The following is a 17563-nucleotide window of genomic DNA, read 5'->3' as shown; positions in this document are numbered from 1 at the left end:
GGCAATTCAATGTAATGAAGTCTAATTTTCAGCAAGAGCTGTCTCATGTAAGAAAAAAAGTCATTTTCAAATGTTCAGTGCAACAGTTAAACATTGGACTTCTACAAAACAAACAAACACCAAACATAAACCCCAAATCGATTTTTTTTTGGAACACTGAGCATTTCAAGTCACAAATACATGTCATGAGAATTTTTACATTCAGCCACCTCCAGTTCTCTAGTAATAGCAACACTTGAAGTTATCAGCTCAGGATCCTCACTGCTTTAAGATGCTGTTAAAAGGGAGCTGTTTTGCAAGGGAAGAATATGAGATTGATTCATACAAAGCAATTGATCAACTAAATAATGTTAAAATTGGTAACATCATATTACCACAAGGAAACTAAATATTTATTTCTCCCACTATTCAGCAAACAAAACATTTAGTAAATACTTTTACCTCTTCTCCGCCCATAGCTCCTGGCTGCATGTAAACACAGAAGAAAATTGTCGGTACAGCTGTCATTAGATTTAGCTCCAAAGCAATGAAAATGTAGCTTCTACCTCTTCTCTTTTTCCCCTCCCACCATAAAGAAGGAAAAGACATTTAAAAGTGCAGGATGAAATTCAAACAACCCAAGACAAGAAAAAAAGTTGAAGATAATACAGCCAGGGAAGAAAGAAAAAAAAAAAAAAAAAGAAAAGAACATACCTGCTGTGCAAGGTTTCTACATAGCAAAGGGCAAAGGTATTAAAAAAATCAGGCATATAGGACAGTATTATAAGATAAGAATTTAGGACTATGGTTTTAAGTGGCAATAAACATCAACAGCAATCCTAATTAAAAGAACCCTGTTTGCATTTTATTAAATAGCTGTGGAGAACATATTTTCCAATTATGTTTTAATTTAAATAATTAACCATATGTAAATACTAAAATCCTATTAAAACAATATGAACTCAATAGCCAGTACCTTCAGATGAATAAAACTAGATTGACAAAATGCCTTCAAAACTACCAGAATTAACACAGCATTTCAATGAGACATGCATCAATGGTGAATCCACAACATTGGACAACTTGAGAACTGTATTTTGTGATGTAGTGGCAAATGCAAAAACCAGAATTTTTGATCTGAAGTTTTAGAAAGTTTTAGAAAATCAGAAAATAATCTGGAAAACACATGTCTTCTACACAGGATCTCTGATGGATCACAAAAGCCATCTATCCTCCCAAGGTAATCAGATGTGGAAGGCTGGGGATTAAATGGGTTTTTCAACAGAAGCAAGCTTAGGTAAAGAAGCACCAGAGCTTTGTTTTGTTTCCTTCTCTCCTCATTGTAACACTCTCAGTGTTCCTGTTCCTTCCCAACCCCATCTCTTATTTCTGACACAGTGCCTTGCAGTCCTGCCCTACACACCCAGGTGTCCCACCAGACCCCTCAGCATTCCCTGGCTACTTTTCTTTTGACCGAGGGGCCCTGGGGCTCCCCAGAGCAAGGCTTGCCCTCCTTCAGCACAGGAACCTCTCTTCTACCCAAGCAGCTTCTTCCTCCTGCCCTGAAGAAACACCATGCCCCTACACCTTTTTTCTTCCACTATCAATGAGGTCACCAAAAAGCAACTATATGAGTAGTTGTCATTGGGGGGATTAAAAAATTTCAAGGGCTATGATGAATTGCTTTGCAATTTATATTTAAGATGAAGACAGCAGCTGTTTGTGTGAACAGCTTCTCAGCCACAATGAGGTGGTTGGTAAGCCCTGAGAGAGACTCTGCTTCTTGCACATCAGGCAATACTGAGAAATAACACCAGAGCTGGCTTTGCAGCAAGAATAGAATTAGTCCTCCTGATTTCTAGTTATTGCCCTATTTTATTCGTTAATATGATGGCAAAGAATCATGGTCAGGTCTCTTGTAGCAAGTCGTTGTTTTGATGAATGCCCACATTTCCAAAAAAAAGCATGTTTCAAGATATAGTTATGGACACATTCTGAGAGCAATTTATCTGAAGGAGGTTTCTCAGAATGTTACCAATCTAAAAATTAAATAGAGAAGCATTATTTCAGTATGAGACGAAAGAGACTCTTGTGTTTCTTCTGAAGAAAACAAAGCTTTATATGCTTAATGTAAACTTTTAGGCTCTGATCAAGTGTATGATGGCAGAAATCTACCACAGGCTTCTGAAAATTTTAGAATTTTAGAATGAGTAGCCCTATTGCTACTCATGTATTGTAACACTTACATGCAATACTGAACTGCAGAATAATACTTTTATCCTATATTTGCATTCACACACAGTCTTTAAGTCCATTAAAGTTACTTAAACTCACTGAAGGTATATTTGCCTGTAAATTCCAGGGACAAAATAGTGCAATTCAGTTAAACAGGAAGAAAAGCAAGTCAGCTTTTGCTGATTTAAAAACACTGCATCACATTTAAATACTCAATGAAGGTGAAGTTTCACCATTGTTGTTTGTATTTTGTATACATATACATAGAATTAGAAAATTATCTCAGTTGTAACTAGTATTTATATTAAAATGTTAATTTTTTCGAAGATTCAGCGTGACCTCTTCAGAATGTCAATGCACACTTTATTATGTTGCTTTCTCAGGATGTGAAGTTTGAATGCATCATTAAAACAAATTAAATAAAAAATACCCATCTTGCTCACATGTCAAAATTCACAGCACAACAGATTAAATAGCAGGAATAGTTCATCAGGTAAATTTCATAATGCCTCCAGTTTGAGTAAATACTTTAGAAAGTAAACAATTTAGAAATTATTTTTGAATGAAGACATTTGCTAGAAAATAAGATTACTGCACTATTACAAACAATGACATTATCAGAGCTATGTACATGAAGTTACTTTCTCTTTTTGGCAACTCCAACAGAAGACAAAAAGCAACTGGGAGCTCCTTAAATTGTACCCCCGCTAATGCATCTGCTCCCCATGTACTGGTTTTGGTGCCACACATAAATGTCCTTTTGCACAGAAAACCATCTCCTGAAATGTTTCTAAATTCAACACAAATGATTCTTTCCCAGGTACCTCCTAGATCATTACATATTAAGGCAAACCCAGGTGTTTTAGGAGGGGCTGAGCAGATTTTCCCACATAAAAAGTGCACTGATGGATTGTGGAGCTCCCAGCAGGATCATCCCTGTGTTGGTGTTTGTCCATCCTTAGCAAGGTTCTGTAACTGTCAGGTACAAAGTTACATAACTGCTGTGTCCCAAATTGCATGGCCTCAAATGCAAAGGAACAACAGATTCTTTTTCACCCGCTGATAACTCTCCTGAAACTATTAACTCCCCTCATCCCAGAAGCCAAGTGCATTTTTACGAACATGAAACTCTAGCATGAAGGACAGAACTTTAAGCTTTTAACAAACTAGCAGAACAAACTCCCCAAACCTCAAATCTTGCAATGCAATCAAGGAAACTCAGTGTTAATGCTTTGGAATTCTCCAAAGCCTGCAGCTAAGATTGCCCATTGTTGCAGTAAATCAAAACTCACTCAAATTTTAACTGCATCTCAAGGCTACATGAAACTGATGAAAAAGAACTTTTCTGGGATTTTTTGACTGTTTTATTATAATGTGGGACTGAAACTGCACCTTGTATTTGTCTTAAATAATTAGCAGTCCTAGGAAACCATACATTTGTGAATCCATAAAACTTTAACTCAAAAGGACTAGATCTACATGCTCTCCATATAATAACTTAAAATTAATTTGATCATGTAATTTCAAATTTAGAAATAAACAACAACATTTATTTGTATTATCATATTTTATGGAAGACTTAATAGAAAGTATTTTGAGATTTTTAAGAACATTATTTCTTCACTTCTGGTATTTATCTTGTTCATGCAGTTATGTGGCCACAATATCAAAGACGCACACTTCAAAGAAATCTTAAAGACACATGTTAAATTGACATAAAATAGCATTACCTCTATGAAAAAAAAAAGTTCAGCATTTCCAGACTAGAAATTTTGGAGCTATACTGGCTAAAGGAAAGTTCACTTGACAAGACTGGGAACCTCCTTGATTTATAAGGTACCAGAATCTTATTTCTAGCTTGGAACACTGATTTGTATTCTTGAAGCAGTCAGCAGTTCAGAACAATACTTGCTTTAGGACATTATGAGTTATGCAATGATTTTCTAAGATCAGAAAGGAAAATATGTCAAGCTTTTGCTTTTGAACAGAGGGTCTCTGAAGTTCTTAGGATCTGGAAGTTTACAAGTGAATTAAAATACCAGGGAAATGCATTCATGAACAGAGGGAAGGTGACAGAATCAAGCATAATTATGCAATTTGTTTTTCTGCAACAGAGGGATCATCCAAAAGAATTGCAAAGATGGATTCTCATCTACGAGTGGTTCAAAAGGTGGTTCTCAACTTCCACTTATAGATGGGCTGGATGTGCAGTTGGGCACTACAATAATTTGGTTATATGAACCTCAACAGTCCCTTGTGGTTGATTTTTTCCCAATATTAACAATGCAAGTGTTACAGCAACCTCCCCTTTAACATATGCTCACATGGATATTCAACTGAATCCCATCACCAGAAAAACACAATCTACAGGTAAGCTGTATGCAGCTAAGTCCCACACACTGGGCCTCAACACTTGATCAAACACATGAACTGCATTCAATATCCTAAACCAGCTTAGGTGTCCTTTCCTGAGGCATACAAGCAGCCAAGCAACTGTGCAAGAGGGAAGGTTTATCTATTTTCATCTTTTCGTTTTAGTTTAAAAAATCTGTTACCAATAAAACTCACATTAACAGCCAGGCTGCTTCATCTCCTCTAGCATCATATATAATGCTCTTGGAGTAGCCTGGCAAATCTTAAAATTCAGAGGAAACAGATGGCACTAACCCACAATAGAGAGGATCACAAAGATGAAAGGAAAGCACATTGGTGAGGTGGTGAGGCAGGAAAAGTGGTGGGGAAAACAAACAAACAAACAAACAAGAAGTTATTAAAGAGCTACCAAGCTGGATTAAAAGGAAGACAACTTAAGAAATCTTCCTCTGCTAGAAAAAGCCTTTAGCAGCCACTGATAAGAGATACTGCCTTCAGTAACCAGACTGGATCTCTGGGAAGTGCAGATGCCAATATAAAAAACTGAAAGGAAGAAAGAAGAAAAAGCATGTACTTACTATTGCTGCCTTGCTTCCCCCTTCACCCTTTTTAAAATTTAAATAGGTATAGAAGGGACTTTGAGATTTCAACAAGCCCACCTCACAGCCTCCAAGGCAGCATCAATACCAACTGCTTGTACAGCTGGTTCTGAAAAACCTATCAAGGTGATGTGCAAAGTGACAGCTCCCACACTCTGGGAGTCCTGTGAACCCCACTGCCTTTGCTATCTCACACTTCACATCAGGCATTTTTTCCCTCCACTTATATTCACTCAGATCTTCTCACAACTAAATCAGGTTTAGTTTTGCAAACCTTGTAAGTTTTCTCAGTGTTTTTTATTCCCCTCTGGTACTCTATATATGCCATTAAGATGGTGACACATTAGTAACCCAACCTGGCAACTGGGCTAAAGAGCTCAACAAATTCTACAGGCAAGAACTAAACTATGAGATTGATGCCTCTTGGAATTTAGTCACACATTTGCCCAGATTATCACTACAAAAAGAAAGCTTTTATTAGCTGTTAAACTGCCAACCCAAGATCTTGCAAGACAAAAGCAATTCAACAAGCTTTCAATTTGGAGCAGTTTATTTAAAGGTATAACAGTAGCATTGGCAAAACTTCCAAATATAAAATGCTACTTCAGCAACTTTTACATCTAAACACTATGTGTGTTTGAAAACAGCACGTCAGGAAGAGCTAAGTACAACAGCTCTTAAAGAGACAAGGCAATTTTAAAAACAACAGAAACAAGAAAATAAAAAATGAAATAGTTTTGTTGTCATTACATTTCCTGTCATGGCATGACAACTTCCCCACATAAATGGGATTAATAAAACAAAACCAAAATCTCAACACAGACATCTAAAAAAGTGTCCCAAATCCTTTCCTTAATGTCTTTTTCAAATTATTTTACTCTGAATAAGTAGAACTAAATTACACTAATGAAAAGAAAAGACAGTCAGATGGAGAGCAAATAGTACCAGACCTCACAGATGACACATTTTTATATGAGACAAGAATGAACAGTGGAAGCAGATGGAACATTTGTAGCCCAACAGGACTGCAAAGTCACTGTGCAGAGGAGCTTTACAAAAAACAAAATTCCAGCATTTCACAAAGGGGTTTCATTTAACTACCTTTAGACTACATTTATTTTACAGAAGATTATTAGGGATCCCAGCACAACACTTCAGTGCTTCTTTATAGAGATCACACATCCTCATTTATTCCCATCTTCCTTTTTCACCTGCCACACTCTCTCCCACTGAAGTCACTGAGGCTTTCTGGAGTTCCCAGGAAGCTCTAAAGACAGCTCACCACCTACCATGAAGGTGACTATGCATTCATGCTGATCACTCAGTCCTAGTTACTCAGCTAATCAGAAAGGAGCACATTTTCAAGAGAAGCAATGGCTGCAGAAATGTATGGCTACAAATGGTATTGGATATTAGCAAGAGAAAGGATGGAGGACACTTTTTAGTTAAATTTATGCCACATTTCCCCTACAAATTACAGCTAAGATTATCAAAATTAGAGTATCAATTATTTTAACAAGGTGCTGTAGATGAAAGTTTATAAAAATTCTTGTACTGTTCAGCTCAGTATGAACTAAAAAATTACCTTATGTCACTAATTGATTCAAAACACTATTTCAATTAGAGAAATTTCATTTAGATCTAGTACAGACAAAAGCTATACCATTTCCCCTTCAAAAATGCTTCCAATCGAATATTTGCATCTTCCTTTTGTTTAGCTGCTCTTTAGGATTATGCTCAGATCTCTCTGAATATGTGAATATTGCATTCCTCAACAGAAGCCTAATTCTGAACTTCAAGAGCATTTATGACATAAACATGTTTATACACATGTGGAACTCTGTATGCACACAAGCATAATGCCACTAATGGCATTAAGAGATTCATAATAATTATGCATTTAAAAGTAATCTCTTTTACCCCATGAATTTCATTATTTCAGAACTCAGTGTTTTAAGCTGGTGATGATTTAGCCTTGCACAATGAACAGAAGGGTGGTGGCACACTCCCCCTGTGCTGCCAGCTAAGCAACACCTTCTTCCCTCAAGGCAAACAATGCCCTCCAACACCTACAGACAGCACCTCAAAACAGGCAGGAAAATCCCCAGTTTCAAAAGGCTGTAATGAGCAAACAGGAATAGCTGAAGTACAGTTGGGAGTGCTGCCACAGAGGACAGGGAGCTAGAGACAAACATCCCCCAAAAACTTCCCCTCTCCCTACAGCATGTGAAGTTTTGCATTGCTGTTGGCATGAGCACATGTTGTATTCCATCTTCAAAAGATTGCCTACATTGTCAGTGTGAAATTGAGCTCTGAGTAATAAATCTTAAGATTATTACTGTGTCTTCACAGGAAAAGAGAAAAATGCTTATGAAGCAATGACTTTAAATAGAATGTGAAAGTTGGATTTGCAGACTCAGCAGAGAGTGTTTTGTTTCACAGAAATTAAGCATAGATATGACAAGTATTATGATTTAAAGACATAATTTAAGTTCTCAAAATTATTTTAAAAATACTGTGATGAAGTATTTTTTGGGAATTTTTATTTTACTTATTTTTAACCCAAATCACAGCCATTCCAGCACAGAAAAGAAAGTTTCTTCTTGAACTAATTTTTCTTGGTATATTTCCCCACTACAGAGAAAAGGTAATGAATGACATTGGAATTATCTAGTTCTAAATTTTTCAAGTTTAGCTACATACGAAAAAGGATTTCAATCACAGAAAGTAATTTTTAAGCTTGCGTACTCAAGTATTTGCTTTTATTCTCAGCTCTTCAAAGATTTAAAAGCAAAACTCAACAGATTTCACAGTAAAATAATTCTAGTTAAAGGGCTCTCACTGATGGCCAAAAATGGATTGGCCTTGCCTGGTAGAGAAAGGAAGGGAAAAGTCTTGCAGAAAAGGAAAAATATATGGGAACTTATTCAGACTGGGGATTTGTGCTTAATTTCATTTTGCAAAAATTGCATATTTATTATTCCAGCCTTATTTAAGTCTTTATACATTTAATATTTGAATAAACCAATGATATTTTAAATAGTGCAAATGCATAAATATATATAGTTTTGGTCCCTCAGCTATGCTGATATGTTCACCATGCAACAGGACTATAGCTACAAAAGATTATTTTTTTTTATAAACTATTAGAGTATATAATTGTTGTAAAAAGTTCAAAGAAATTCGATAGGAAGAAAGTTTTTTTCATTATTTTCATCAAAAAGAAATCAGAGTAAAACACAACATTCATTTAAGATAAAAGAAAGTTATCCCAAAATAGTATAACTTTTTGTTTCAGTTTTTCATCCCCATCTTTCAAAAATCTCTATTAGACTTTGTAGGAAATGCTACTATATATTTCATCATAACTGTCAATTTTTAAAGGTAACTCAAAATTCAATAATTGTATCCCATCTTCCCAAATATATTTCTATTGCAGTTAGCTTGTTGAAATGGACACTGTAGAACAACAAATATATTCTGAGACCAGAATTCATGTCAAACACCTGACACCTGTACTCTGTAGACCTTATTTACACAGAGAGGCATGAACAGCTTCCTCTTTTCATAAAGTCTTTAATTAAACAAAACATTTCTCCTAGTTGATTATTTGATTTCCCATAATTTCATGTGCCATAAGGAAATGGGGTTTATATGCTAAGTATGACAACAAAAACTCCCCAAAATATCACACCATTAACTGTGTAAAACTAAGAAGAGGACAATCAAAGTCACAGTTTTCAAAAGCTGGCCTTTAAAGCCAAATGTTAATAAACACCTTGCATCTTATCTATTAAAAATTCTTGGTTCTTCTATCTCTATATAGATAGAAGAATTTATAGAAGAATCTATAAATTATTATTTGCTTAGTACTACACAAAAAATCCCTGCAGTTTTCAGCTATACACAGTCTAACTTACATAGACAGTGCAAAGGCAAAAAATTTTAGAGAAGTTTGTAAGTAATCCTAGAATGTCTAACATAATACTGTAAACAAAAATGGACATTTCGAAACAGTCAGCATTTCTCAGGATTAGACAGACAAATATCTGCTTTGATTTGCACAGTTCAGTCCAGCATTCTGCTGGTGCTGCCTGACACCCTGTCCCCCACCCTCCCCACACAGGAACTGTCTTCCACATCCATTCTGCCAGGTTTTTTGAGTCCATATGTTCATGACTGGACTTTTAATCTTACTTTTATTTCCTGACAGAAAAAAAGAGCAATAATCTCTCAGTAAAGTGCAGTTTTCCTCATTATTTAGATGTCTAAACATTCTCCCAATTCCCATCTACATAATGGAAACCAACAAGGCAAACGCCATCAGTCCATGTAATTGTATGCAAAACTTGTAACAGCTCATCCCAACAGGAAGAAATGTCTGGAGAGATATCAGAAATCAAAGTTACAGCTTTACCACACGTACACACCCACAAGAGAAGGAACAAGAGAGACTGTTCTGTAATATTCTCCATAGCAGGCATTATGAAGCTTGCAGTGAAACACATAAAGCCATTACAAAGTTAATAGAAAGAATCAGAGATGACTGACTTATGAAAAACATTCTCAGAGAGTGAACATGAGCTTCTATGTAAACCTGACACATATTTATGTCTGACTGTGCAGCTACACACACAATAGATGTAAGAAATAATATTCTACATGGCAATATAAATCACTAGACATTATCTACTTACTGTTAAGAGCCATAATATTGTCTGTTCCTGGATGATGGAAGTTTATTCCCATACGCCCTGCAATGTAAGTAAAAGCTATTTTCAATGTTTTTATTTCAAAACTGAATTAAATTCATTAATATGAAAAATTTCTAAAGGGAATGAACAGTCAGGGTAGCTGAATCTTCTACCTATTGACAACTTCCCAAGAATACACATTTAAAATATTTAACACCACAGCACCTTCAGTATTATGTACTTAAAATATAAACAACAAAACAATTATTTTAATACATTCCTACATTAATACATTATGCTTACCCTTTCAAAACAAGGCCTCAAGTTCAGCCTTACATCATTTATAGCTGGCTTCCAATAACGATTACAGTATTACAAAACTCCATTTAATTGGTAAAAATAAATCATTATTTTTCATACTACATGCAGCACCATTAGCTTTCAAGTTAACAGATAGTTGGAGAGGGAGTTCTTACCCTGGTTTTGCATTCTTCCCTAAGAATGTCCCATCACCTACCATTTGAGATAAGACATTGGGTTGGAAGGAATATTATTCTCAAGCAGTACATTCATATGTACTTTGAAAATAGATATTCTTGACCTAAAGGAGGCTCAGTCCAAAGAAACCTACTTTTACTGTTAGAGCAAAAAAATGAGCTAACAGCAGCAGTGCTGTTCAGATTCACTTTGGATGCTTTTTAACTGAGCTGAAGTATTAAACCTCATCCTGAAGACACTTTGGCATAGGACTTTTTAAATTAAACCATCCAAGAAAATCTGCAAGCTGTAATTTGTATTGGTCCTTACTTGGGAAAAGATGTAAAAGGATAATTATAGTCACATAAAAATTTATTTCAATGAAGTATTCTAAGTAATTTTATGTATATAATGCAATTCCATTTCATAGGCTTCTCCTATCTCTAGGTCTGTTGCTAAGTTTGGCAGCTAAGGAAGAGGTCACTTTACATTTCTTCACTACATGGACACTCAAATATGGGTGCTCAAGATTCACTCACCACACTGAAAAAACAATATAATGGTTATGTTCCTGTACTTCTGCAAACCCAAATTTTAACAAACTCTGGCAAAGCAGAACTAAAGCCAATCCTCTCCAACATTTTTAGTTCCTATTGATAATTAAAACTTTCTATTTCCAGTCACAGAAACTGCTGGGCTGTAATGAATATTCTTTCTGAACAGATGCAACTTGAAGTTTCAATATACTTCTTGAAACTAAGTCAGAAGCAGGATAAGGAAAGTAAATCAATCTTTTCTTCACACTGAAGTTTTCTCCCTTTAGAAAAAAATGCTACCACAATAAGGCTATGAAGCAAAGAGCACCTCCAGAAGGAAGTGAGGAACAAGGTAAATAGAATTTCCATTTTTACTTTCCGACTCCTTGAGCAAAGCTTCTTAAAGAGATGATCTTCATTAACCACTTCACATTTCCTAATTGCAGACATAATTCTCCTATACATATTTTCACATTAATCTGGCACTGCAGAAACATTAAAGCTGCTATTATTTCATTTAGTATAACCTTTGCTAAAATACTTCAGACATCTCCAGATGAACATTAATCCCCTTTTCCTTACCAGTGTATTAATGAGTGTGAGGTTACAGGTATTACTTGTAAAGAGAAAAGGTGTCTGTACTAATTTGTACTTTAAAATTAATACTTGGAATAGAAGGAAAAAAAACCCAACTGTGAAAATAGAGTAAAATTTGAATGCATAATACTTGGATGGCTCCTTCTGTTTTCTTTTGCTAAAGCTGAAATTCTGCTGTTCGACCAGCTTCAGAAATAGAATCCTATCTGTGACATCTGGGTTTGGTTTTTTCCTCCCTCCAGGCTGTCACTGGACCAGGTGCTGCTTGTGTGACATTTTGTCACCTGCCCTTGGCCTGCTATTTTTAAACAGTTCTTGTCAGCTATCTTTTAAGAGGAGCAGAAAATACAGAGCAGCACAAGCAGAAGGCCATGTTCTCCCACTGAGCTAAGCCAGCGTGCAGGATAATTCTGTACATTTTCAGAGCTCCCTCGTGCAACTCTACAGAAACAGATTAATGGAATCCTTTCAAAACACACCTGTACTAAAAGCATTCAAAAGAGACTGGCAATATACCAATAATGAGACAGCAAATTAATTATGAACAATTATACAGCCTTTCATATTGGTTATAATGTTTTTAATATTTTGTTGCTTGATGCAAATTATTCAATTGAAAAAAGAGGCCATCTGTAGATTATAAAACTGCATAATATTCTAAGGAACAACAAGAGAGCAGAGAAAGGAAATAATAATTTTTTAATTTAAAAGTGCAGTGTAGAACTGTGAAATGTAATTAAGAATATGTACTTTCAAAGACCTATTTAGATGAAACACATAAATGAAAACTGGAAAACAATCAATTTTAGGAAAAATACATGTATGTTACCTGAACATTTACAAAATCTATATAAGCACATATTTCTAATTATAGTTCTAAAACAAAATCTCTAGATAAAGGGTTCACTTTTCAATAACACACTAAACAGAAATGTAGGGAAGTTAAGAGCACAGAAGTTATGGATTCCAGCAGTTCAGTGAAATCATAAATAGGAGCCCTTCCAGTAACAACATCCCCAGTACTTGTATTCAGTGTACATCTGCCATTTTCAGTCTGCCTCTCTTGGTTTCATAACTATTTACTGAGTATATTTTCAATTACATGCTTTTATAACATGCACTTCGAGTACTGCAGTTATCTACAACAATAATCACTCTTCCATGTCTTTTCAATTCCTAGTTTAGAAAGGAAAAAAATCCAGCTGTATACTTCCTGCTCTTTAAACACTTCAGAGCCTGAATGAAGGCTTGATGATTTTTGTATAGCCCAGGCTGCACTGTTGCTTATCTTACATTGTTCAATTTCCTAAATTATCTCTCCTCACAACGTTTGGAGAGACTTTTCTAGCTGGACTGCCTGGGTGCCCTGCTGCATGTGCAATATCATATTTTGTCATGGCCGAGAGCCCAATTCCTTTTTAGAGCACATCAAGTCTGTGCATCCTCTCTTCTGCATTGTACTGGAAATGATATAGTAAATAAATTTAACTTTACCTTGTTCTTTGTAAAGGTGCATACTGATCTTGAATGAATTTTGAAATCTTTCTAACAACTTAAGGAAGTATACCCTTCCCACATATGCATCTTTCTTGATTCTTTTGCAAATAAACTTTTTTTAATTATCTAGATAATTTTGAGTTACATGATCAGTTTTGAGAAATAATTCTGTTCCAGAAATAGTAAAAATGAGCATCAGACACAGTTTTACCACTATTGCATTTCTTCTTTTATTCATTTCCTCTTCCTAAGTGCTTTATGGTATTTTGAACTTGTGTAACCCTAATCAGCACCTGGATATGAACACTCACATAGCGAAGGGCTTTTAAGGTTACAGTTACCTATTCTAACCTTATGTTACAATCAACATTCCAAGAAACAATGTTCATTGCTTATATACTGAGTAAAACTTCTTGCACTATTATACCTCATGATTTGCACTAGACTGACCACTTATACCAATTCAGCACTTAGTATTTGGCATGAGATTTGTTAGAAAATAGCAAAGTTGGTCTGCTTTTGACCTGTCCTGAACTTTTTGGGAATGAGAACTTCCTTGGAATGAGAACTTCCTCTCACATAATTCTTAAGATCACTGTTGATATCAATTACAATTTATGACTATATAATTCTGTGGCAAGGTCAAATGAAACTGGCAATAGGACTAGGTCTGCTCTATTTCTTTGGTAATAATACCTCCTTTATCACTCTTATCTTTTCTATCATTTCCAAGTTACTGCCAACAAAAGGCACTAAAATCCAGCAATACTTATTTGAATAGATAGGTAGCAAGTGGGGTAGGGTAAAGTTTGACACAGAAGAGTGTAAAAACCAGAATATTACCCCAAACATGTGAGATAAGATTATTCATCTAACTCCCATGTATTTGGGAGCCCAGATAACAGCACAACACGACTCTCCACAGCCTCTCTCAGCTCCCCACATCCCCAGCTCAGCCATGAGTGTGTGCTCCAGGATTCACAAATGGCCACAGAGTGTGAGGCATGTGTGCATATACAGGAATTTTAATAGTTTTTACCTGAGTAGACCTTCAACCATTCTCTCCTTTTCCCCAAAACTACATATATTGGAAGCTATGCTACATTAACAGACATGGCCAAGACAATTTCAACACCAAGAATATTGTAAGCAAGGGTCCACATAAAAATAAAAATAAGAAGCAGCTCTCTGAAGAAGTTTATTGATTTTATTCTCTCCCCTCTTTTTTTATGTATATTTGCCATTTGTTCACACCCATAATTTAAACACCCACACATAGAGATCTTTAAAAAAATTAAAATACTGAGCAGAACAAAAGTACTATTGTTTGCCAGAAGGGAAATATGAAGAACTATTACTGCGCTCACATGTATATACTTTAACTGTGCAAAAACATATTGTGGCAATGTGAAGGGAAGTGTATAATTATCAGCTATGAATATCAGTAATAAAAGTTTTTCCTATCACTGACTAAGCATATATATCCTATTAGCAGGAAAAACAAAACAGCATAAAATAAAACAGCATATACATTACAGTGAAATGCAGACTTTATAAGTAAATTACATTTCTTCAATAAAACACAGCTGTCTTGCACATATTTAAGTAGTGCAACATTTTTAGCTTGAAAACAGCTATATTTTCAAGATAATAGTAATTTGAAAACAAGACTTGAACTTAAAGTTAAAATTTGCATTATTTATAAGGGGTAGACAAGTATTTGTACACTTGCTCATTCTACAGGAAGTTCTAGAACTGTATTCAAAAGAGCAATATTGGCATTTTTCATTGGCATGTTTGGGAGTACTAAAATAAAAGTACTAAAAGGACTAAAAATAAAAGTATCAAAGCAGACTTCGCCATTAGCAATCTATACTAAAATATACAAAACCCTCAAAACAGTAGCAAAGTGAGAAAGAAAAAAAAGAAAAACAGCATTAAGTCTTTGTGAGGCCAATCTTCACTAGCACAATGAAAAGAGGGAAATAAAGAGAAGGAAAATTTGCTATCTCTATAACCACTTCTTAAACTAAACAAAGCAAACAAAAAACCCCCACCACTCCTGACCAAACAGATTCAGCAGGTCAAAACCAAGGACATGCTGTTTGCCAGCAGCAAATTGGGAAGTATGACCATTCGACAGGATCATTGCAAAAGGCACTTATTTAATTTAAAAAATATGAACCATTTAATGACCTTATTCCGTCCTGAGAAAAAATATTTAAGAGAATTTTTAAAAATAGGCAGAGTTTCAAATAGAAAAGCAACATACTCTCTTTCCTTCAAAAGGATTCGCATGAGGGGCCTAATTTTAAACACAAATACACATGCAAACACATCTGTCTGCTCATTCTGTTTTTCATGAACATTTACAGAAAGGGGTCAGATGAGCATTGAGATTTTGGGAAATGCTGGAACATTGCACTTTTTTCCTAAAGAAAGTGTTGCAAAAAGCTCCAACAGTGTAGCACCGTTCCTAGCACTGAGATGACAACATTTGTTCTATTTGCATGACCTTTGTGTTCAGCTGCCGACTGCAAACACAAATATGATCCATTCACCTTCACTTTTTTAGGTCATGTGGTAAACTTAGTGCTTTGCTTACAAAAAGCTTAGGAACACTTACAGCTGAACAAAATGAGGTGGCATGTACTGAAATGGAAATCAAAGTGGAAATGTGAAGGTCCATTCTGTGGAACAGAATCCAACAGTCCTAAGTTGCATATAATCTTCAAACTCTTGGCTGTCAAAAATGTGAGTAATTTAAATGTAAACAAGAAATCCTAAATTTGCTGAGTTTTCATATGACCTGATAGAGTCTTTACAAAAGTTATGAAGTAGTAACCCAGTAACTTCAGCTGTGTTTCACAAATAAATTGAGTGACATTAAGTACTGGAAATCAACATAAAAAGTTTCCCCACAGTTGCTATTTCTGCCTGTGAACTGCTGTACATTTAGATTCAACATCTTGATCTCTACTGAAATATTCTGACATAATCAACACATGCTTTGTGTATCTCTCTACAGTATGATATCCATGAAAATTAGGTATATTAAAGCCTACTCTTGAAATCTCCCTGTACACGTGTTGTCTCCAATTATTTATATTTGAAGCTGTGCCACACTTCTTTTAAAAAAAACCACAATTTTTGTTAGGTGGAGATTTGTAAATGACAAAGTTTGTTTCTGTCCTGATTTAGAATAAAAAAGCAAATATTACTGTTATCTAGTGTAACAGCAAATTTAAAAGAAATACTTTGAAGGACATGATTTCTTTCCTCAGTTTTATACTTATTTTCATGACCTGTCAGTAGCACATGTGCACAGCATATGATCTAACTGAAATATCTTATTTAATTATTTAAATATAGAACAAAGGCAGCTGCTAGTTACTTCTGATCAAAATATTTTTTAGAGATCAGAATACCTCTGTTTGTGTTGTAATGCAATAGTTTGACACGGATAAACATATTACAACAGTGACATATTACACCACAGACAGGAGACACTTTTATGTAGGAAAGAAATGTTCTGGTCAGTGATAAGTGGCATCTATCCATAGCCATTCTGATAATTTACTTCTGCCCTACACCTTTAGGTCAAAGCAGACTGTAAATAAAGAAAGTTATAAAATACTGCAAATATAACCTTTCCTCATTAAAGCAAAACTGTCGCTCACACTTTTGTAGTGTATAATATATTTTATTGGCCATTCAGAAAATAAATATGACTGTTCAGGAAAAACATCTTAGGAGAATCTGCACATTCTGTCAAAGAGGCCTCGTTATGACTGACATGGGGAACAGGCAGATACCTTGGGCTGTACACTGCAATTTGTCATTAACCAAGCAAAGCTTAACAACTCCTTTACTCAGCTTCTTCCCTCTTTTTTTTTCCTCCTTTAGAAAGAAGGAAAGTATTTACGAGTATTGACTGAAAGAAAAATGTTGAAGCTGGTCTTCTTGATGGTAGAGAAAGCAGGTAGGAAAGTCTGCCAAAGGGTCTTGGGACAAACAAAAATGAGAATTCCTTTTCAATTAATTTACATTCCTTAAATCTCCAAGCACAAAAATAGCAAATGACTTTTAAAGTTGCACAGTTCCAAACTACGAGGACAGAAAGCCAGGAACATACAGAAGGGTTCCCCTATCTGGCACAAAAAGCTGAGAAAAAGAAATCAGTTTTAGAAACAAAACAAAAGATGACATTGAGCACCTTCTCCCAAGACTGGGCTCATGATAAAATGCAACTTAGATGGATATGCTGCTAATTTAGGTCCAGAAATCTCAGAGTTAGAGTTCAAATCTCTTTTACAGCAAGAAATACACAAAAAGAACTGAGGGATTGAGTGACCCTGGCTGTCCTTGCTGGAGAGCACCCAGCCAGCCTGCCAGACTGGCTCAATGTAACTCAGCATTGCAGGAGTGAGGATCAGATCATTTCTGCTGCACCAATAATCTGTCAGACTTGCTCTGCTCCACATTGAAAGCAATAAAAAAGTCCCTCCCCAAAAAATGTCAGTTAATCACATGTCCTCTCAAGGTCAAGTGGATCATGCTTTAAAAGAAGTGATCT

General features: G+C 35.4%; 1 protein-coding gene across 3 annotated transcripts in view; it reads right to left on the bottom strand.

Annotated features, from left to right (window-relative positions):
* The window catches only part of CPEB3 (cytoplasmic polyadenylation element binding protein 3), a 79964-nt gene that overhangs the window by 31319 nt on the left and 31082 nt on the right, over positions 1 to 17563 (bottom strand). For all 3 annotated transcript variants that reach the window (XM_084210317.1, XM_084210319.1, XM_084210318.1), the window contains exon 4: positions 9884 to 9940. In XM_084210317.1, the coding sequence (XP_084066443.1) occupies positions 9884 to 9940 (57 nt within the window). The remainder of the gene's footprint in view (positions 1 to 9883; positions 9941 to 17563) is intronic.

This window comes from Fringilla coelebs (assembly GCF_963513975.1).
Source record: "Fringilla coelebs genome assembly, chromosome: 8".
Taxonomy (NCBI): Eukaryota; Metazoa; Chordata; class Aves; order Passeriformes; family Fringillidae; genus Fringilla; species Fringilla coelebs.
The sequence above is the reverse complement of the archived record's forward strand: the minus strand, read 5'-3'. Positions and strand labels throughout refer to the sequence as shown.